Below are 23,730 nucleotides of genomic sequence, written 5' to 3'. Positions count from 1 at the left end.
AAAATAATTTTATTTGAATTTTACAATATTGCTATTCAATCAAAACTTTAGATATCCTAGATTGACACGTTGCTCATGTAACCTCTCTCTCTCTCTCTCTCTCTCTCTCTCTCGTGAGTCACGTGATATGAGATTGACATCCATGGTGACGTCTTCAACACGCCCTCCACAGTAATTAGTCCCAATGATCAGGCATACTTTTTCTTAACAATTTCTGCCGCCAAAGGCACATCAGTGTGTGTAACAAAGGCCGATCCCTGGGTTTTAGAGTCATCCGGCCCCCATTAACTCACTGCTGCGCTTCCGTTTCACCGCCTTTGAGGTTTTCAGGCAGGATGCAGAGACGGGGGCTGAGTTCACGCTGACTTTCAGCAATGCTCATTCACTTTCAGTCATGCCTTTTTAGAAAAGGTCAAAATAAGGTCAATCTAATCAGGGCAGCGAAACCAAAGGCTTTGGATCAGAAATTTCACCTGTAGATTCAGTGACAAAAGCCTAGAGGTTTGGAGGAAGAAACAGAAAAAGAAACAGCTGTTTTTATCTGGGTGGACACAACTGATTTGACTTAACGTTTTAAAATCCTCTGAACTCGTCTTTGAGACTAATTAGTAGCTTTTTCAAGCTGCTAACAAACCAGCCATGTGCACAGACACTGAGACTCTAATTATTCCAAGTTACATTTGCCAATTCCATAAACACGCAGCGCAATGATCAAAAAGACCAAAAACCGACGAAGCAACAAACAAAACGAGTTCAAAAGTGTTTTTGGCTCGAATAAAATGAAGTGATGAATCTAATGTATAAGCACAGGAGAAACCAGAGATTTGAGATTTCAAACTAAATCCACGACATTGTGCTTTACTTTGCCTTTACATTCTGACATCAAAAGAAAACCACTATTCATACACACGAAAAGAAATACACAATACTGTACTCATTACTTACTCCATTACTGTGCTGTACTGCATTTCAACACTGGCCCCTTTTTTTTTTTGTCCCTTAATGGAAATGTTGAAAACTGACTCAACTGCGAACATCTTTGAACAATTAAACTGGAATGGACCCGACCAAATTTTCAGGTAAAGCCATCAGTGACAGCATTCATTCGATTTCTATAATTCAGGATCCCAGTCTCTGGATCATCAGGAATGCAAGAGACTTTTAATCAAGACATAAAACCAGCTACCGGTCAGGCTAGCAATTTAGCCGAAGTGCCATATGGCAGGCTTCGGAAAACGTACAAATCAAACAGACAGCTGGAGTGAGGATATTTGACACACAGCAGGGCCTCTATGGTGAGAGAAAACAAGACGAGAAGGACAGAGGGACGCGTTTTAATTTAAATCTAAAAGTATCTCATGTTGAAGCTGACAAATTAGCATGAATGCCTATGAGCTAAGTCTTGGAAAACACATAAATCAGCTGAGTGTATTTAAAGCATGGAGAACATGTTACAGAGGAAAGATGAGAAAGAGAGAGATAAATAGAGAGAGATTTGACATTTCACAGCCTTCAGTAATGCTCTAATCCAGTGCTCTGTTAATAGACACAAAGTCATGCATCCTGTCCGTTAGAACGACGGTGTTGTTGAAAGCGGATGATGGAAGTACAACAGGAACAACTGCCCCTCCCTAAACCACCCCACAAGCCTAAAAAACCTATCTATACCCTGTTACACTCTTTAGAAACTACCCCAAACCACCCAAATTCTCCAAATTCATCTGAATGACATTAAAGCCCAGAAATGCACCAAAGCTCTCCAAAAACCCAGAATAACCCAAAAGTCCCCCAAACTCTTCTAAAACTACATTGAAGCCTCCTGAATCTCCTCCCCAAACTTTAACAAAGCTCCAAAAAAAACCATGCCAATCTCCCTAAACTCTGCACCCATCGCCAAAAAAACATACCGATCTCCCCAAACTCTATCCAAAGCTCAAAAAAACATACCGATCTCCCCAATCTCCACCCAGAGTTTAAAAAAAAAAAAAACAGATCTCCCCAATCTCAACCCAGAGCTCCAAAAAACCCATACCGATCTCCCAAAAACTTTCTCCAAAGCTCCAAAAAACCACACTGGTCTCTCCAAGCTCTATCCAAAGCTCCAAAAAAAACCCCATGCAAATCTCCCCAAACTCAATCCAAAGCTCCAAAAAAACATACCAGTCTCCCCAAGCTCTATCCAAACCTCCAAAAAAGCCATACCAGTCTCCCCAAACTCAATCCAAAGCTCCAAAAAAACATACAGATCTCCACAAACTCTATCCAAAGCTAAAAAAAAAACCAATCTCCCCAAATTTCATCACATATCCAGAAAACTGCACAGATCTCCCCAAATTTGACCCGAAGCTCCAAAAACCCATAACAAGATCCCAATCTTACCCATATTACCCTCTTCAATCATCTTTAAATCTTCAATGAAATCCAAACAAAATTCAACACAAATACCTTAACCTCCAAAAAAAAAACCCCATACCAACCATTTCCAAAATTTGTAATATTACCCTCAAAACCCCCAGACCGTCTTCAACCCTATCAAAGTTGGTCACAAAAACTCCCAGACCATCACAGTGTGACTCTTCAAGCATCTTCATAACTCATCCAAAGTTCACTGAAAGACATCAGATGTTCTGCGCCTCCAAAACTTCAAGGAGCTCCCATCAGACCAATGCATGACTACCAAACCCCTCTGAAACTACCTCAGAACCCCAATTGTAACAACTCCTGTCCCCAGACCTTTTTGTTTTGTTTGGTTTTGTTAAGACAATTATGACAAGACTGCTCAAAATCACTCCAAACCACCCAGCTACCCTCCAACTCCTTTCAAAACCCCAGCCAAGCCCAGGTAATAATCTATCAAAACCTCCAAATCCCATCTAACAACCCTCAAAAGAAACCACCCTGATGCTCTTCAAGCAACCTGACAACTACCCCTCCCACCCCCCAAAAAAACAAACCCTGGAAAACCCCCGTCTGTATCCTCTATAAATTGCTACCCTTTTCTCGATCTACCACAGCTGCAATGCCACCTTGAGCGTGTCGACAGACTGAGCTCTAAGTGCTGAGTTTCTTTTTTCATCATTGTACCTGATGCAGACATGAACACACACACACACATACTTTCAGTCTCCCACCATCCTGACCCTTGACACTTTCCATTCTTTGCACAGTGACTTTGACATCATGAGAGAAAGGTTTTATTCTTCACCAGAGTTGAACATGTTTCCAACAGCAAGAAAGGACAAATCTAATTAGAGGAAGTCAAATGTGGTATGAAATACAATGCTGTTGGAAACAAACGTGTCATTTCATCAGCTCCGGTTTCACTGATGGTAAATTTTCTTGTTAGGTTTAGAAGTTTCTACCTGGAGTTATATCGGGATCGTAACTGATTTGGTGTGTTTGACCTTGCTTCTTTATTCTCTGCCGCCAAACTCAAAAGAGCTTTAAACTTTAAACCACCTCAAAACTGCAAAAGATTCCCTCAGACCTCCTTCAAGTTCATTCAAAGCTCCACCAGAGATCTTTGAAATCTCGACATGATCTGTAGGAATCATGTTTGCTGGCTGTGAATTTCCTCATTAGGTTTGAAGTTTTTAGATGCTACCTTTTGGAGTTACATCTGGATCTGATGGATCTGACTTGATGTTGCTTCCTTGCTTTCCCAGAACTTTCCCAAACTGCGCCAAAACTTATTTTAAAGCATTCAAAGTCTTTAACTAATACCCTCAAAACCCTTCAACCCTTCCAAATTCCAACCAAACAATGCAAAACCTCCTGAAACCGTACCAAACCTGCAGGTTTTCCAAAATTACCCCAAACCTCCTACAAAACTCTGCTCAGTCTAGCGGTTGGAAACAAACCAATTATCTAATCATCTACAGTTCAGTTTAGTTTAAAACTGATACGTTTTGGAGTTATATTTGGACTGTAAATGATTTCAGGTTGCATCCTTCTCATTTGTCTCCAATCTTTGCCAAACTTCTGTAAAAACTGTCCAAAATCCTCCCATCAAAACTCTGCTTGTCTTTGTTTAATTCTACACAGTTTGATGTTTCCAGCATCTACTTTTTTGGAGTTAGATATGGACTGTAACTCACTGAAAGTCTTTGACATTGCTTCCTTTTCATTTGGCCCAAAAGGTTCCAAATCTACCACCGAAAATGATCATTTAAAGTCTCCAATATCCTCAAAAAACCCTCAAAATACTCTCAACCTCACCCAAAACCTTCTAAAACCATACCAAACTACTCAAACCTGTAAAACACCACCTGATCTAGGTATTTGAATCAAGCACGTGGTTGCATCATCGACAGTTAACTTCATTTGCTTGTTCTAGCTGCCACTTTTTCAGGTGTAAATTTCCATGTTGAGTTTGAAATTTCTTGCAGCTTCTCTGTGAAGTTTTATTTAGGTTGGTGTGTTTGATCCGGGATGGTGCTTCCTTCCCATCTTCCCAGCAATTTTCTGTTGCGGTGTGTAACCACATTCAAAAAACCCCAGCATTGTTCTTGGCTTGTGTGGAAACTTTCCTGAACGTGCTTTACAACCAGTAGTGTATGTCGAATGAGTATATGTTGTATTGTGGTACACTTTGATCATTAAAACCCCTTTGGAATCAAACCATGCTAATCATGCTAGCTTGTCTCCACACTTGTTTCTCTGGTGTGTACCAGTGAGTTGTAAACAAACTGAAGCCATAAAACCTCCCAAATTGCTAATGTAATCATAATTGCGCTGGGGTTAACGGGGCTCCCCGAGCACTCTCACATGTTGTCCGTGTGTTTCCTGGCAGTGTTTTTGTTCCCACACATTTGGACATGTGTTTGCCTCATGTAGCTGAAATCCTGAGCAAAAATAAAAGCTCAAGAGTGTAAAACTTTAATCTTATTAGGGTATAGCATGTAAGAGCATAGTGTGTCGTCCCAGATTTAAAATGAAAACAGAAATATTTACCGATACTTCAATAACTAGCTGTTGTTGCAAGATGGTATTGTACGTGCAGCCATGACTCAGTTGCCTCATTCATTTACTTCAGTCTCGTTTGATCAGCAGCTTAAAGGGGAACTTAAGGCAAATTTTTTATTATCAAAATTCTATTTCTCATTTTATTAAATATAGGAATGCATTTTTGATCACTATTTTGTCGCTGCTATAGCAAGTTATGAGTGTTTGAAATATGCTCTGTAATATATCAGTCCATATGTCAAAGCAATGGCCGTAAACGAGATTCATTGAGACCTGTGCGAGACATCGTAGGACGGAAGTAAAACATACAGCGGAAATCAAAGTGACCAACATCTGCCAATGTTGTCAAAAGACGCGCGCGCCCTCTTTCGAATGCTGATGTAATCAAGCCGGAAGTTTTGTTTGTTTTGATAGCAATCAGGAAAGGTTGAAAAAAGTAGGCAGTAATCGTCATTTAAACTCGTTTTTGTGCAATATTTCGTTTGGAAAACAGTTTTCAAAATGTTGGCACTGACACCTGGCTGACGCTTCACGTTTCGAAGTCTCGCACAAGTCTCGTGAAGATCGCGCGGATGAGCGATGCCTGCTGTGGACCAAACAAACTAAATTCAACACGGCTAAAAACCGAATAGGCCGATAAGTATAATATTTAATTGCAATTAGTTGCCAATACGAGTCATGATATAAGGTTACTAAAACCGAAAACGTAATCGAATAACACATTAATTAAGAAATAAAGCAAGTTTAAAAATTACTTCAGTTCTCCTTTAATATCTCGTGCATAACATTAAAACGTGTTTCTTTTTGACTCAAATGTGTTGCAGATTATTTGATTGTGCATGTTAAGAGTCAGGTTTGTCTACAGTTTAACCCCAGATGGTTTGAAAACACCGAAAGGAAATGTCTCATCTCATCTCATTATCTGTAGCCGCTTTATCCTGTTCTACAGGGTCGCAGGCAAGCTGGAGCCTATCCCAGCTGACTACGGGCGAAAGGCGGGGTACACCCTGGACAAGTCGCCAGGTCATCACAGGGCTGACACATAGACACAGACAACCATTCACACTCACATTCACACCTACGCTCAATTTAGAGTCACCAGTTAACCTAACCTGCATGTCTTTGGACTGTGGGGGAAACCGGAGCACCCGGAGGAAACCCACGCGGACACGGGGAGAACATGCAAACTCCGCACAGAAAGGCCCTCGCCGGCCACGGGGCTCGAACCCGGACCTTCTTGCTGTGAGGCGACAGCGCTAACCACTACACCACCGTGCCGCCCCGAAAGGAAATGTGATTCTGGATAAAATTACGTTGCATGGTACTTCAGTCTTGATTTATCTGTTAACTTTTTATTCATTGCTTAATTAAAAATGCTCCTCAAATTTACAATCAGGTTTTATGTGGCCCATTTTTTTGTACTGAGGATTTCCACAGAGGACCAAACCAAAGAAGCGTGGAACATTATTTATAATTGTGTATCCAGGAAAGAATGTCCTAAACATACCAAACATACAGACATCAAGAACGGCAAGAACATCGGCAAAGCTTTTCTGAAATACCCGCTGTCCTCATTCCCACTGTGTTTCTAAACACTTTCCCAGGGTTGTTAGCATGTTAAGCGTCCGCTCCGTGGCCTCGTAGCGAGCTTCAGCTGATTTATACTAGCATCAGGCCAAATTGTGATGAATTGTATTTGTTCAAGAGAGGCAACTGAAATTGATTACAGTAATGCTGACCATTTAAACCTGCAACCCACCACAAAGCACTCAATCATTAGTGAGCTAAACAAAACACTCTGAAAATACAAGAAAAAAGCAGAAGTAAGTAAAATTCTGGTAAAGAATCTTTAATTACTCTATAAATATTTCTTTTTTTAAAAATTCAGCATACAAAAAGGACAGTATGTACAGCCACAGACAAGTGGTTCATGACGTGGTGCTGGCTGTAGTTTGTTTTTTGTTGATTTTTTTTAAAACTTCTGCACGGTGGATTAAAATCTAGGAAAAAAACACATACAGTCCAACCATCGTGCTGAGGATAAATATATAAATGCGACTATTTTCTCCCATTAAAATCATATTTGTGGACTACTCAGACCAAGACAGAAGCCATTTCACAAGTTCATGTCTGGTTCAGTCCTTCTTATTCATCCATTAAACACTTGCAGAAATAAAATTAAAAAACAAAGCACCGTCTCCCAAAGCATGCTAATTTCCCAGAAATTGAAACTGGAGTCCATTTGAAGCGTGTCCATTTCCAGAAGAGAGATCCACACGAGTGAGAAGGCACCGTTACAGAGGGACGCTGAGTATCGTACAGGAAAATAAACTCTCCATATCCAGATATAAGATATGCGTTTACAAAATTAAAAAAAAAGAAGACAAAGTTCTTCTTAGTACAGCTGGTCAATGGGATAAAAATGGGAAAATAGTCCAATCTCTGGGTTTTTTTCCACTTTGTGATTTTTTGACCAAAGAACATTTCTCCTTGAGTACTGTATAAGAAAATAAACTTTTAATATCCAGATATAAGATGTGCTTTTAAAAAAAAAAACGGAGTCAAGTTCTCCTCAGAACGGCTTCAGTCAAAAAGAAAAGGCAAAAAAAGTCAAATCTCTGGTTCACCAAAAAAAAAAACCCCACAACAAAAAACATTTCTCTGTGAGTATCATACAAAAATATAAACTCTGGATATAAGCTGCAAATTAAAATAATTAAAATAACAGGGTTCTCTTTAAGATGCACAGATTTTTTTTAAAAGAAATGTTTTCAAAGTGAAAAATAGTCTGATCTCTGGGTTGTTGTGGGGTGTTTTGCAACATTTATGCAAAAAAAAGTAAACCTTTTCTTTTAGAATGTCATATAATAAAATGAGATCTTAATATCTTTAAAAAAAAAGAAAAGATGACAGTTTTCTTTAGGCCAGCTGGTTGTGGTTAAAAAAAAATTGTTTGTAAAATGTAAAACAGTCCAGTCACTGCATTGTTTTGTTTTGTTTTTTGTAATTTTAATACAAAAAAAGCATTTGTCCTTGAGTTTCGTACAAGAATAAAACTCCAGATATGAGCCTTTAAAAAAAAAAAGGACGGCTGATTATTGTGAAAATAAAAAGTTTGGAAAATGCAAAATAGTCCAGTCTCTGGGTTGGTCAGAGTTATGAGCAATGTTCATACCAACAAAAACAAAAATGGAAAAAAAATTATTTGAAAAAAAATATATAGATATATAAAGACAAAAAAGCTTCAGTTTGCTTTCTTTGTAGCTGAGTGCTTTTGGTTAAAGACGGATAATCAGAACTCCCAAATGAGGAAAAGTATAAGTGTTATAGCTGTATATGTGGTAGAATTCCAGCTTGGATTGTGTGTGTGTGTGTGTGTGTGTGTGTGTGTGTGTGTGTGTGTGTGTGTGTGAGAGTGAGAGAGACTCATTTACACACGTATCTCTCCACAGTCCTCTCACATTTCTTACAGGTGACGTAGCAGCACCAGTGGTACTTGCAGTGGCAGCGCTCCACCACTTTCTCCGTGTACGGATTGTAGCCTCGGCCGCAGCACATCAGATCGCAGCTGTCGCTCCCGCTTGACGTCTTGTTGCACTGCCTGCGATATGGAGAAGAAAAAAAAACACAAGAGTCGTTAGATATCACCATAACAAGCTGCTGAAATATACAGTACTGAAAACATCGTCTTGGGGCCAAGTTTTTGTCCCAACATTAAGCCAAAGTCTGAAACGTTTGTCAGCTCAGTATTTCCATCATCTTCTGCTCATAAGAAGAGCAACACAATGACATCATCACTAGAGCACCGGGCTGCGTCCCAAATTACACTTCGCTGCACTGAAGAGCAGATGAAAATAATACGACAGCTCAGATTACTGTGGTTATTTGTGATGTCGCGCAGAGGTTTAGAACGCTGCCGTGACATTTACTGTGTCATGCAAGAGAATACTGGGAAATTCCTGATATTCCGTGTAGTAGTTTTCATCTACCGTCAGCTAACATTAGCATGTAGCTATCTTCATAATCTTTAACAGACCTGAAGCGGGCGGTGACATGTATACGCTGGAGTTCATTCTAAAACATGAAGGATTATAAACTAATATTCTTATTTTAAGAATTGATTTCCTTGGATACATGGAATGTTTTTATGTAGATGCCTCACTTCCATATATGGTCAGAGAAATTGAGGGTGCCGGAAAACTCCCAACTCGGAATTCCTACATAGGGGTCGATACAAACGAATCTGGGAATCAGACGTTAGTTTTTTCCAATCAGAAGATGGAAATTAGTGTGGGGTTCAATTGCAGTTTTTTCTGAGTCAGAAAATGGAAATTATTTGCCTTCATGGAAAGTTTTTGTTTCAAATCAGAAGGTTGGATTTCAAGTAAGAAGCTGGGAATTACGGTACCCAAGCTTCAACATTAAATAGCGTAAGAAAAGACAATATAATACTATCATGAGAGTTAGCATGTGCACCTAGCCATGAATCAAGGCAACATTTTCATGGTAAATTCAAAACGCTAAGCATGTTAGCATGTGCTTGTTCTGTAGCTTATTTGCCATTAGCTAACTGTATTCGGGAGTCAGCTAGCTTGCTAATATACTACTATAAACTAGCAACATTAGACGCTTGATTATAACATGAGAGTTAACTATATCATGCTAATTTACAGAAAGTTGTCCAGCTACATAAAAGACAAAAGAATTCAAGCTAAACCAGTTTGTTAATCTGTGAGCTAATAATAAGCTATGTTTAAAATGCATTGGCAAGTAAATTTCTGTATTTTGCTCGACATCTTGGATAAAATTGGACAATGAGCTGGTGCTAGCCCTCCTCCTCCTCCTCCTCGGTGCTGTTGTATCATGAAATCCTCGACACAGAACCTCCACAAACTTTCAGAGACATTTCGGTGTCCAGGGAAACGGGTTCAGCGGGACTGCATTCTACACTCGGCCTTTTCATTTACGCTAAAGCCTGAGGCAGCTAAAGTGAGCACAGAATAGCAGTGTCATAAATCACTCTCTCGAGCCCTTCACCATGAGTGCATTGTTTTATAATTGTGCTCTGTTAATGGCCTGTGTGCTCAGAGAGAGAGAGAGAAAGAGAGATGGAGAGAGGGAGGAATGCTGTTATTTGAAACTGGTACAGCTATTACTGAAGCTAAAAGCTCTGTCACATAGCTAGTTACTGTCCTGACAGGAAAAGAAGCCCAAATGTATTAGCATACGCTAAACTTTTTAAAAAGTGGTTATTATTATTATTATTATTATTATTTTGAGTACTTGTACAGTCTTCGCTTGTTAGCTTTACCACTGAGAAATGACTCCGAGCAGCAAAATGTACATAAAGCCAGCTCCTTTAACTGTAACAGAGCATCTGTGTTTAGCATCGCTGTGCTTCCTTTCAATTCTTTTACCTGTGCGTTTATTTACACACAGCACTAATTTCATACACAAGCTGCTAATTAGCGCATTAGCTATGGTAATTATTAGCTACAGTGAGGGAACGGCTGTTTATAACTGCTATAACGTAATTAACAACAGGAACTAACTTGTTTTGTGGATGTTAAATGTATATACAGATAAAATGTTCTTATTTTTTAAATAGATAAACAAATGTCCATTTTGAAAAAAACGCTTTAAAGTTTGCACCTAGCACTAAAACAAGCTAAAATCCGTCATAGCTCGCCATTTTAGGGTGGTCATTTCATCTTTTTAGTGTCTGTACACTGTTAGCATGTTAGCTTTAACGCAGCATTTAGCATCTTGTTCTTTCATTCAGGTTTTTGACAGTGTGTGTTTGTTAATGGAGAGCGCTAATCTGATACACAAGCTGCTAATTAGTGCACTAGCGGGGCACTCTTGCTGTAATTCGCAAAAAAAAAACAAAAAAAAACCCTGTTCCTCTTCGCCTGTTGTTGTGTGTGTGTGTGTGTGTGTTTTTTATTTAGAGATATCATCACTAAGCCTCGGGATGTTTTTCAGGCTTAACTTTAAACTCTGTCCTTGTACTAAAGACAGGACATGAACGAGTGAGTGAGCTCGCTAGTCAGGAAGAGACGAGATAAGTGCACACTTCAGCTCGTCACTCAATCTCCTGAACTAAAGCAACACCGGCGCTAAGTTTATCCAGAGTCACCGAGATAAGAAGCTCCGCGACCTGTTTTTGAACAACGAGACATGGAAACACAACACAGAGAGGAAATTAGAGGACGGAGGATGGAGGAGAGGGAGCGGAGTGTGTTTCGGGGTGTAATCAGGGACTTAATGGGTTTCAAATGTCTCGCTTCTCCTGAGACCACCCTCACGGCCGCACCGTCACACGCCGCACCGTCCACATCGCTAACGGTTACGAAAGGCAGAACCGCCACGTGACTGAGAGCACATGACTAGATATACATGGGGAGAGAACTTATCAGTGTGTAGGACAGGCTGCAGTGTGTGTGTGTGTAGTTGTGTATTGTGTAGTCGTGTGCAGTGTGTAGTTGGTGTGTATTGTGTAGTCGTGTGTAACTGTGTGTATTTCATTGATCCCCGAATCACAATCCGTGTGTTTCAAGTCTGAATCAGAGTGAAATGATTCCTTTGAGTCCTTTTTTTTTTAGTTGTTGTTGTTTAGTTTGGTTTCACATGGCACATAATTAAAGCAAAACACCAGAAAAAAACGTTTCCTGAGGTGCGTGTATGGCGGAAAACGTCCTCGTAAAACTCTTTTTCATTTGTTTATCAGATATATAGTGACAGAAAAAGTCTCACAAAGCTTTACCAAGTGCAGAAAGAAAAAAGTTACGAGAAAAATCACCCGAGTACAAAGAACATGGACGGACACAGAGAACATGGAGGAATGCAAGAGGCACACTGAGAACACAGAGGGACATGTAGGAATGTGGAGAACATGGAGAGACATTGAGAACTTGGAGGAACATGGAGAACATGCAAGAGGGATACTGAGAACATGGAGAAACATGGAGAACACAGAGGAACATGGAGGGACAGTGAGAACTTGAAGAACATGGAGGAACATAGAGAGCACAGATTTTGTGTGGCAGATCCAGTGTGTAGTTTATTTGCTCTTGATTTGGTCCAGAACTCATGGCATTGCTGCAGCACTACGGCTCTGTGCTTTAGTTCAAATCTACAACAACCCCAAAACACACAACATGTTCAGTTCGCTTCCTGCAGTTGCTTTGATTCAGAGATGTACAGGGCTTGAAGGCGGGGTCATTTAGTTTCCATGGCAACAACAACTCAAACAACTACCAATTAGCTCCTAGTACAACTCTACCAACCGACTATTAAAGAAAAACGTATCGTAAACAGGTGTAGGGAACGTAGATAATAATAATAATAATTATTATTATTATTATTATTATTATTATAAATAGTAAAATAAATATGAATTGATTGTTTAAGCAAAAAAAACGAGTAAGAACTAACTGGTCGTGCTAACATTCTAATGTCTTTAAAGAAGCGACACACTTTACAGTGTGTATTTTTTACTCTCAGAGTGTGAAATGAAATGCTTTACGGTTCTTATAGGATTTTTATTCCATGGATGTTTAAAGCAATACAGTAGATTCTCTGCAGCATCAGCAGCACTGTTTCTTGATTTTTTTGGCTCAGATGTAGAGTGGAGACCTTTTGACCTCTACAGAGCCGCTACAAAATCTTCATCATGTTCGTCTCATTTAGATTTATTGTGCCAAGCTGAAAAAATAAATAAAAAGAGTGGAATGATACTAAAAAATAATTTTTCCACCCTGAATCTTTATGGGCCTGGCTCCGTTTTATTTTCTAAAAATTTATACCAGTGAGACGATGTTCAAGGCAACGACGTGAAATGAAAGTGTCTCAGCAGGACCAAGCGCTGAACCAAACAGGAAGGTTTCGGGACGCATGTATGAAAGAATTAATTAATGAAGCTCGTCTGCATCTGATTCGCAGGCCTCGGAAACAGCTCCGGGGAGAATTTGGCAGCATGCGCTGTGTGTGTTACTCGCCTTAATCTCAGCCAGGCGTTTCCTCTGAGGGCCCATATCAGCAGAAAGCTTTTGGCTCCAAGAAAAGCCACATTACTCACACACACACACTTTCTGAGATAACACACCAAGAGGCCACAGTCACTGCAGCCATGTCAGAGGCACGTGCACACCAAGCGCTAATTCTAATACGTGAAATCTGACAGCTGGACGTCCAGGTTATGGGAATAATTTCCTTCACAACTAAAAGAAAATTCTTCAATTGTAGAAAAAAAAGGCAGAAAAAAGTTCCAGAAGATGGAATTATTTTTCATACTTAAGCTACTCAAATTAAAAACGCATGTTTACACAGCCATGCAGCCGAAAAGCTAAAAACAATCCCAGTGCCAAACTGTTTCTTCACAAATGTTATCCTCTTATCATTTCTCTTTATCTCAAGAATAAACAAAATCTTTTCGCTCCAATTCGACCAGTCGATTGATTCCTCAGGTCGTCTCACCTGTCCTGAGTGCCAATGGATCCCATCTTCTCATTCTTGGTGCAGAAGTCAGGCGAGCTCTGCAGGTACACCAGCTCATTCTCTCGTACTGGCCGCACGTCAATGTCTTTGGGGACGAGCTGTTTGCGTGTGCCTGTAGGCTGGTGCTTCACTCTGGTGGCTGACAGGTACTTTGTCTTCAGGTCCTGAGCGATTTCCTTCAGGTCCTGTAGCCCTCGCCAACAGGTGCGGATGGAGCAGGAACCTGAGACGCCATGACACTTACACTTCATCACCAGCGCATCCTTCAGGGCCTGAGGGGAAACACGGGGAAGGGTTACGAAAGGAAAAGAAAGGAGATGAGGTTTGGTGTAGCAGGTGGGGTTTGGGGTGGCAGGTGAGGTTTGGTGTAGCAGGTGGGGTTTGGGGTGGCAGGTGAGGTTTGGTGTAGCAAGTGGGGTTTGGTGTAGCAGGTGAGGTTTGGTGTAGCAGGTGGGGTTTGGTGTAGCAGGTGAGATCTTCGTACCTGTCGTCCCACTTCACTGTTGTGCAGGTGCATTAGTTTGTTTGGGTGTAACCCGCTTTTCTTCTTCATCTTCATAGGAGCATCTGAGAACTTTGATCCCATGAGGAGGCCATAGTGGAGGTTATCAGCACAGCCGCCCCACCTGTGCCCGGGCTCGAGCGGGTCACCTGGGATTGGGCCACACGTGCACAGCCTCAGCTCCCCGCTGGTGCACGCTCGGGCGATAGTGTGGCTGATAGCGGCGGCAGAGAGCGCGTACACGAACGCAGACTCCCTTGTTCCTGAAAGAGACACAAAGTGTTTTTGTGTTGTTTTGAACACGAGATGATAAATTGAATTCAGTGAAATGAGACCAACAGACACTACAGCTGGACATCGCATGATGTGATTAACTGTAGCAGCGGAGCAGAACGTTATTTTAGCCACCAAAATATCACAGGGTTCTATCTAACAACAGCTTTGCATCATGACAAATGAGAGAAAAATCCATCTCATCCTTCAACTTCGTCTAACTTCAGTATATTACTGAGATCACGGAGGTCAGATCACTGTGACCTGCTGGGGCTTTTTTTTTGGTGACATGAAAGTGACACTTTAAATATCACAGTTCTGTTAGATTGCAGTACAGGTGTTAGATCACTTCAGTGTCTTTGTGCTAAGGTTCGCTCTTGACTGTAGTGCAGAACATTACGGATACATCAACAACCAGATCCAGACCTCAAACAAACAAAAATAAATTCCCGAAAGTGGGAACGAAGCGACTCAGCGTGGGATCTGAGCCACATTAGAGCAGATCAGCTGAGCAGAAAGGACACTATTGTTCACCATCATGAAAAACAAGGACGCTTTAACGGAAAGACGGCTTCATCAAACGGAGCCCAGACGCTTTAACTCTCTCCTTTGGCGAAAGATGAGAAGTGTTTAATCGCCTACTGAAGGCTGAGGGGAATTCACACACTGAGGAAGAGTGGGTTTAAACCTGCCACCTCAGTGAACAGCCTTGAAACTGGCTCTGAATCGGTGACCATCATCATGAAAAATTGACCCTCAATAACTACAATCATTCAGACGTCCGTCAAAAACAGTGTGGCTTTAAAACAACCACAAATAAACCTCAAACTGATTGATTTTGTATTGTAAAGCTTTTAATAATTAATTTTGGATTGTAATTGGTCAGAAAGGGTTGATTAATTTTCTTTAAACAACAGTCATTTAGAGAACAGTCCACTCATATTACAGGATGAGTGATGATCCAAGAGTGCTGATATTTCCTGATAATTGCTCTGGGAGGAAATTCCACTTCCTAGTTTGAAACGGTTATTACGGTAGTGTTAGGGACATCATCGGTGGACATTGCAAACGATACTTTTCATGAATATATTCATGAATATATCTTTTGACTTAAAATGTGAAAGCTCATCAGATGAAGATGAAAAGGGAGAAGAGACGCTGATTTGACCAGAAGCACCTTTAACAGGAATGTACAAATCAACGAGCGCAAGCTAGCCAGATAGCCGATGTGCTATAACGTGAGTGTGGCTTCTTCGGGATCTATTTACACTCGCGGAGCAAAAATAACCAGAGCATTTTCTTCTTCTTCTTTCTTCTTCTTCTTCATTTCTCCACACTGCGTCCAAAATGTCACTCAATATTGATTTCTGTTATATAAAAGTGATATCATACTCGAGGTCATGCTGTGATTAGCTGCCTGTGATTAGCTATGACTAGCTGAGGGAATGTGTGTTTATAGCTGCTATAATGTAAGTGATGGGAAGTGCTGAATGTAACTGTTGAACAGTTATTCCACAAAATAGAGTCGTACATGAGCTGATAGCTGCTATAATCTGTGTACAACAAGATTGAGTGGAATAACTGTTTTATTCTATCCACATTCACTGGATTTTGAGAAACAGAACATTATTTTTATTTTAAACCATTTTAAACCAGTGAAATGACAGGAGCAATTTGTGAAAAATGCAATAATAATAATTCTTGGGGGAAAAAAGATACATGCTTAGCATCAAACACTTTCATTCCATATTTTGTTGCTTTTTTTGTATTTTTTAGGGTTTTGTTTTCAGTAGAGTTTTTATTTCGTCCTCGGTTGGCTCAGCAACACGATCCACCATTTTGTTTTTCTCTACTCCTGGTATATGAGCTGATATCCTAGTAGTAGAGTAGCCAATCAGAGCACACGATTGCTCATATCCAGTGAATGTGGATAGAATAAGAATAGATATAGAGTATGATGTCATTGTTTAGGAAATAGAAAACTTGTAATTGTTGGTAAATGTTGGTAAATGTAATTGTTGGGCGGCACGGTGGTGTAGTGGTTAGCACGGTCGCCTCACAGCAAGTTCCGGGTTCGAATCCAGCGGCCGGCGAGGGCTTTTCTGTGTGGAGTTTGCACGTTCTCCCCGTGTCTGTGTGGGTTTCCTCCGGGTGCTCCGGTTTCCCCCACAATCCAAAGACATGCAGTTAGGTTGACGTGGGGCGGCCTTGGGCTGAGGTGCCCTTGAGTGAGGTACTGAACCCCTGACTGCTCCCCGGGCGCTCTGGTGTGGCTGCCCACTGCTCTGAGTGTGTGCATGTGTTCACTGCTTCAGATGGGTTAAATGCAGAGGATGAATTTCACTGTGCTTGAAGTGTGCATGTGACGAATAAAGGTTTCTTCTTCTTAAATTGCTGTGGTGTAAGAGGAATAAAACACTGAGGGACGTGCCGTTCGGGGAAAATAAGCAGCCGCACACTGTGTTTTCTTCGTCACTTATAAACCCAATACAGGAACTATACAGAACAGTTGAGTGGCTGAGACTGAAGGATAATGGAAATCAAAATCCAAAAAAAAAAAAAATCCACAGAAATAAATGATCACATCATTAACAATCATGATTTATTTATTTATTTTTAATTTTTTGATATAAATGTCTCTCATGTCTTTTTTATGAGCTGTCCTGAATTTAATAATCATCCTGAAGCTGAAGCTCTGATCTCAGGTTCTTTATTTTGTTCGTCACTGAATATAAACTCAGGTGTATTATCTGAAAGAATTCCGGATTCAGTGTGTAACTCTGACCTCTCTCCAGGTCCGGGAGGTATTTGGGAGCGTCGATGGACGAACAGTTCCAGCGCATGTCGACGAACGTTTTCTGGCATGTCTTTTTGACCTCGCGTGCGGCCTGGACGATGACCTGCATGAGCTCCAGGTTAGTGCGGCAGAGCTGAGCCTGCGAGGACACCAGGCCGGGGAGCATCTTACACTGCTGCGTCTTATTAATGTGCTCCAACGTCTGGGATAAAGCCCTGAAACGTCAACACACACGTGAAAAAGAAAAACACACCAAATACAGTATGAGCTTTTATTTTAAATTAATGTTTATACAGTACAGAGCACATGCAAAGAAATGCTGTAGATTAAAAACAGCTTAAAAATAATGACATTAAAAAATACTACAATCAGTGAGCCATAATAAATGAAACAAAGTCAGTATTTGATGTGAGATGAAATTCCCTTTGCTTTAAAAAAAAAAAAAAATAGTAGTCTGAGGTCCAGTGAGGTCAGTTTTATGCGGAAATGATCTGTAGGTTTTACTGAGCGTCTTACAGAACCAGCCCCAGTTCTTCTGGACACGTTGACTGTCACACTCACTTCTTCATTTTACACCAAAACCCAGCAGCCTTCATTATGGTTTCTTTTTTAATCTGAAAAGTGCTCTCTTATGGAATATGCTGCTCAGATACAAACTTTTTTTTCTGTAGCATTTAATTTTGTGCTGGAAAAAAAATGAACGTTTGGACTCTAAAAATTTTTTGTAATGTTTTGACTCAATGTTGAAGTCATAAAATAGAAATCGATAATAAAGTTTGTATGAAAAAAATTAGAGGGGCTAAGACTTTTGCACAGTACTGTATATTTTATATATATATAAATTCTAGTTAAATAAAAATAAATAAACCCTAATAATTAAATGCAGTATACAGTGAGGTATGTAAAAAAAAAAGAGAGAGAAAATAAAACCAAGTATTATTTAATCTTAAATCAGATATGATTAATGTGGAATGAAAATCTACTGATTGGTCGATAGCTAATCGAATAACTAATCAAGCGTTATTTTCCATGTTTTATTATTTTATTACAGTACTTATATTTTCTGTTTATGACTCCGCATTTGCTGTCGCAGATTTTTTTTTTAATTAAAAAAAAACGTATCACTGCTGTTTATTCATTGGTTATCACAGGTGACTCATGAACCAATCAGGATCAAGCTTCGCCCTTTCAGGCGTCATGTCAAGTTCAATCTTTTCTCAAAAATCCTCTTCACAGATAATAATTAATGAAAGGGTTAAAGCCGAGCTCCATGGATAATTAGTTTCTCATCAGTGTTTTCGACGCTGACGTGTTTTCATGCATCCCGTCACGTTAACATCCTCCAGATGTGATTTACACCGAACGCGGGTGTGACACGAAGCTCGAGCTGCTTTCGGTACGTCTCTGGGTCACGCATGAGAGAGATGATAAAGTGCAGGAAGGAGGAGGAGGACGTGGCGTCACCGGCACACGGGATAATAACGGGAACGTTTTGGCGTCGTTAGCAGGGAGATCTGGCAGGAAGAGGATGGGACGCTGATTGCCAGTGGAAAGAAGGGCTCGTTCCCAGCGGATCTGGCGGAACGGTTGTGAGATGATGCCAGAGGTTTCGATTCATCGACATGTGAATCTTTTCCAAAGCTTTAACTCTCGACAGGACTTTTACTATTCCGAGCGGTTAAATTAACGACGGGGAAAACAGCTGGAATGTTTAGAAAGCGCTCATTATGTTGTGAACAATTACGGCTGCGTTCGTGAAATGGCCTCACAGCGTAGATATTTAGAAAACATTAATTTTGAAAAACGTTGACATGAATAACAATGATGAGGATGCTGAAGAGCAGCACGAACACACACAGCGACTCAGGGCCCTTAAGACAGGAATCATTTACATTATCTATGGTTGCTTTTGTTTTATACCCCATGCCTCTGTCTCTCTCTCACACACACACACACACACAGAGCAGTGTTCGTGAGAAGCAGCCTGCTCCACGCGCACCTTTTGCCTGTTTCGGATTAGGAGTGAGGGGCCACCACTTTCTGCCCCATGATAAGCTGCGACCCACAGACACCCCTCCTCTGTTCTCTCTCTCACACACACACACACACACACACACACACAGGTGTTTATGGCAGCATGTGTTTTGTATTGTGCTCAGTGCTTTCGCAGCCTGATGCCCGTCACATCACAAACATTCCAGTTTACATTCCGCTTCACAACTTTTCACGTTGTTTTGCTTTTATAAATCGTCATAAATCATGAAGGCGATCAGATGCTTTCCAGATGTTCACCATTTTGATTTGCACAAAGTGAAATCTCATCAACTTGCAGCACTTTTTTTTCCACACAAACAAAAAATAATCCACATCACATTTTATCTTCTCTGAAATAATAATAATAATAATAATAATAATAATAATAATAAATCCCTTGTTCACTATATTGTGTCTAATTAATTGCTTGAAGAATGTCTAATAAAGCAGGCGGTTTACTGCTCGGTATTTGCTTTAGCGTGAGTTATTATTTTTCAGTGTTTATGGATTTATCACTTCGACCCCCTGTTTATGGTGATTTTTGATTTAGTCCGTTATTTTTGATGTCATGTAAACATGCAGATCTAGATCTGTTTATCGTTTACTTCATTTGCTTCATGATGTGAGGACAGAAGGTGAACTTTTAAGAGAAATCGTGTCAGTTTACAGTGACTTCAGTGGTACTACACTGTCAGAACTAAAGGTACCAAGTGGAACTCCTGCTTGTTGCTGCTGTGGTTCAGTCAGAGGGATCTGTTCCCTTTGTGTGTAAAATAATTTACGGAGCACCCGGTGATGTACCTGTAACCCTTTACTTGAAAAAATCATTCAAGGTACCAGGTACTAAAAGTACCACTGTCATTGGTGTCACCATGGTGACAAGGACGAGTACCTTTATTTCTGAGAGTGCGTGCTATTGAAAGTTTGTTCGCTGTTGTCTTTCATCTCCGAATTATGGGATACGGAGCACGTCCGAAATCAGGAACCTCGATCATGTAAGCGTCACACTCACTACCCACACAGGTGCCGTGGTGAGAACAGGACAGGATCGTGTGATTAGAGGAAACCGGAGACACTCACAGCCATCGGATGGCGACGCAGTGCTGCGACAGAGCCAGCGTGAGCAGCGTGACGGCGCACAGCGGAAACGACACAAACTCGCTCTTCATCCTGATCACTTCAGACTTCGGTGCGTCTCGGGGAAGGAAGCTCACGACGATGATCACAGACCAGAGGCCATGACACGGACGGCTTCTCTCTCTCTCTCTCTCTCTCTCTCTCTCTCTCTCTCTCTCTCCTTCTCTCTCTCTTTCTCCTCCTTCAGTCTCTCCTGCTGAAAAACACAAATGTTCAGATGTTTAAATTCTGAGAAAGTCTAATCCTGCCTTTTAGATCAATATCATCTGATCAGAGTTGACACTGCGCTCTTATCTCAAAAACTCAGCACGCCGTGTTTATCTCGTCCCCAAATAACGTTTCCTCACATCAGGAAACATTCCGAAGCATCTGTGATGTAACATGGAGCTGAAACTGATTATCAGCCTATAGATCACTGATATGGATCTCGGTGATGGGAGTGAACATGAGAGAGAGAGAGAGAGAGAGAGAGAGAGAGAGAGATCACCTCTGAATGAATAAGTGAGTGCTCAAACTCTGAGGGAAAGAGGGACAAAAGGGTGGAAATTAAATCTGGAAATAAATACTGTCAAAGAAACGAGGATCACTGAACTCAAACCAGTTCCATGTTTAAATGTTTAAATCCATGTTTAAACCTAAAAAAATTTAAATTCACAAAAAAACTATAAAAACTGCATTCTGCACTGTTTGAGTTTATATGTCTTCAAATTATAATGAATGATTTTTTTAAAAAAACCCAAAACTTTGTTTGATTAAAGTAAATTAAAAAATGTTACTTCTGCACTTCTGATGTTCATATTTGCATATTTAAATTATTATTTAAATTTGAGATATATCATTTTGCATTTACGCTTATTTAAATTGCACAGTGAATATAATCCTAAAGTCGGCTCACTTTCACTGCAGTCAGTAAAGAATTCAGAGGGAGTGAGAGATGTGCTTTAAGGTGAATTGCTGAACAGTAATCTGGAACTTACACACACCGAGCACACTCCGTACACACACCGAGCACACTCCGTACACACACCGAGCACACTCCGTACACACACCGAGCACACGCCGTACACACACCGAGCACACTCCGTACACACACCGAGCACACTCCGTACACACACTGAGCACACTCCGTACACACTCCTCCGGATGGTTCAGCAGCTGGTGGTGTGGGACAGAGATGTGAGGAGCTCGGTTCTGCATCACGGCTCATTTTCAGCTTGTTATGAAAGACGTTTATCACAGACCCGTCTCTGACTGGGTTCAATCCGTGAATAAGGGACTCGTTAAACAGTGACACACACATTTAGGTTTGGATTAATAAACCAGATCGAGACGTAATATTAGTGAGGTGTACTAATCCCCCAAAACAGGCAGGACTATCATTTTAATCACTTTAGTATTTATAATATTTACAGTATTGATAGTCTATAAATCTCTCTGTCTCTCTCTCCACTGAATGAACTTCACTCAGGGGTCCATGCACCATTCATCCAGCACCACAAATTTAGACTACACACTTACTAGTACACTATGTAGGGAGGATAAAATTATTATACAGGATATCTTCTTTACCATTTTCAGCTCACGTGTCGAAATAAAACAAAAGTTGTTGTTTTTTTTTTAACTGCTGTAAATGCACTGAAATTCTCGTCACGTTTAGAGCGAAATGTGATAAAACACGAGTCTGGATTTTATATGATATTCTGTTCACACGTATTTTAAAAAATCTTTATATTTGTAGCTGTATTTTTCTTTCTAGTTTTCTCTTTCTTTAAAAGAAAACCAAATTTCACGAGACATCCATGAGCAATAAATATATTCTATTCCACTCTGTTCTCATCCCTGATTCCATTTTTAAGCAAAACACCTACCGCCCCACACACACACACCTTTATTTATTTTATCAATCTTTAAAAACAGCCAAACTGCTGAATGCTTTAATGTATGATAAGAAACTGCTTTACAAGCTTTGCAAGTTACTCGTACACTTACTGTAGTCTTAGTGTGTGGTTTGGGACAGAGCAGGTAAAAAATGAGCTCTTATTGAAGGGAAGAAGCACCGGCTGTGTCCTGAACCGCATGCTCCCACGCTAAATAGTATGAATAGTATGCAAAGGGTATAATCATAAAACACCAAAAAAAAAAAAGCCATTAAATACCATTCTGAGTGGATTTAGTTAGTCGCTGCTGTGCGGTTTGGGACGCAGCCATGCACAGTTCACTTTTCAGTCTTTGACACCCCAAGCCACAAACGAGTGCACTTCGGAGTATAAATAGCTCTAAGAGTAATAGTTTAATTGCAATGCCCTATAAATTACTATTTAGTAGCCTGTGGCAGGATGTGGTTTGGGACGCAGCCATGCACCGTTCCCTTTCATCCTCACCTTTTTACGCCCCGAGGGTCCAGGATAAATATACCGCGAGGTCATAGATAAATTGAGGAGTGTGCAGGTCTGTAGGGAGGCTTGTGGTTTGGGATGCAGCCATGCTGAGTTCAGCTTTAACGCTCACCTCGAAGATTGGACACCCAGCCTGGACAAATGGTGTTTGATTATTTAGTTTCTAGTAATAAACTGATAATAACAAGTAGTAATAAGACACTGTGTAGTTGTGGTTTGGGACACAGCCATGCACTGTTCCTGCCCACTGTCCATTCTTAACTTTTAGAGTTAATATACTGTACACAGTGCGTTGTCTGATCTGTGCAGTATGGTAATAAGCAGGTAATAAGCGGTAATAAGACAGTGTGTGGAGTGTGATGAGGTCGATTGGGACACAGCCGAGCACAGTTCACTTCCATGCTGCCCTTTGAGACTGAAACCTGTGCTGTTCCTCTGTGGAGCTCCGTGTGTGTGTGTGTGTGTGTGTGCAGGAATAAGACAGTGTAGTGTGCAGGAAGGCAGTGTGTGGATTTGGGACACAGCCCTGCTTTATTCTCACCTCACAGCGAGCGGCTGGAGCTGAAGCTGCGCGCGAGGAGGAGACGCGTAAATCCGCTCAGTGCACAAAATCCAGGGAAGGAAAATAAAACCCGCTTTAATAATCCACTCCCAGGCTGAAACCGGGCCGGTGCGCGCGCGTTAATCCGGGATTCAACACAGCAACACATCCGGGAGACCAAACACCAGAAAAACACCAGTAACACCACCAGTAACACCACCAGTTACACCAGTCTGCACTTTATTCAACAAATCCTGAAGAGGAGCCGCGCGCGCTGGTGTGGAGCAGTGTGTGTGTGTGTGTGTGTGTGTCTCTGTCTCTCGCGCTCGCGCTGCGCGGAAAGCGTGTACTGAGCAGCCCGACAGCGCGCGCGTACTTATATATATACATAGACGCGCGCGCGTGTGTGGGCCTCCTGGCTTTGATCTCGCCGTGACGTCACGCTGGATTTGCATAACAAAGTGAGTGAGGCGGCGGAACACAGCGACCTGTGATTCCATCCGCGCGCGCTTTTTCACTCATTCAGTTCGTTTGATTGATTGATTTATTTAAAGTTGAAAGTTGCAACAAATCAAAAGCAAGAAAA

The 23,730-nt window shown here is 40.9% G+C and overlaps 1 protein-coding gene across 1 annotated transcript; it reads right to left on the bottom strand.

Annotated features, from left to right (window-relative positions):
* Nucleotides 1–6,798: 6,798 nt before the first annotated feature.
* On the bottom strand, nucleotides 6,799–23,473 carry wnt11 (wingless-type MMTV integration site family, member 11). The gene is made up of 6 exons (XM_060909242.1): nucleotides 23,145–23,473; nucleotides 20,151–20,403; nucleotides 17,025–17,251; nucleotides 13,949–14,229; nucleotides 13,444–13,736; nucleotides 6,799–8,566 (listed from the first exon to the last, which is right to left on the bottom strand). The coding sequence occupies exons 2-6, from the start codon at nucleotides 20,237–20,239 to the stop codon at nucleotides 8,392–8,394; spliced, it is 1,065 nt and encodes a 354-aa protein (XP_060765225.1). The 5' UTR covers nucleotides 20,240–20,403; nucleotides 23,145–23,473; the 3' UTR covers nucleotides 6,799–8,391.
* Between the last annotated feature and the right edge of the window lie 257 nt (nucleotides 23,474–23,730).

This window comes from Neoarius graeffei, chromosome 25 (assembly GCF_027579695.1).
Source record: "Neoarius graeffei isolate fNeoGra1 chromosome 25, fNeoGra1.pri, whole genome shotgun sequence".
NCBI classification, from domain to species: Eukaryota; Metazoa; Chordata; class Actinopteri; order Siluriformes; family Ariidae; genus Neoarius; species Neoarius graeffei.
The sequence above is the reverse complement of the archived record's forward strand: the minus strand, read 5'-3'. Positions and strand labels throughout refer to the sequence as shown.

What these genes read in the sequence shown, in the direction of transcription:
- wnt11 (XM_060909242.1), bottom strand. Translation starts at nt 20,239, where the DNA reads ATGAAGAGCGAGTTTGTGTCGTTTCCGCTGTGCGCCGTCACGCTGCTC. An exon ending in CCTCCCGGACCTGGAGAGAG is followed by an intron (nt 14,230 to 17,024) that starts GTCAGAGTTACA and finishes TGTCTCTTTCAG; the next exon opens with GAACAAGGGAGTCTGCGTTC. An exon ending in TCCATTGGCACTCAGGACAG is followed by an intron (nt 8,567 to 13,443) that starts GTGAGACGACCT and finishes TCCATATCGCAG; the next exon opens with GCAGTGCAACAAGACGTCAA.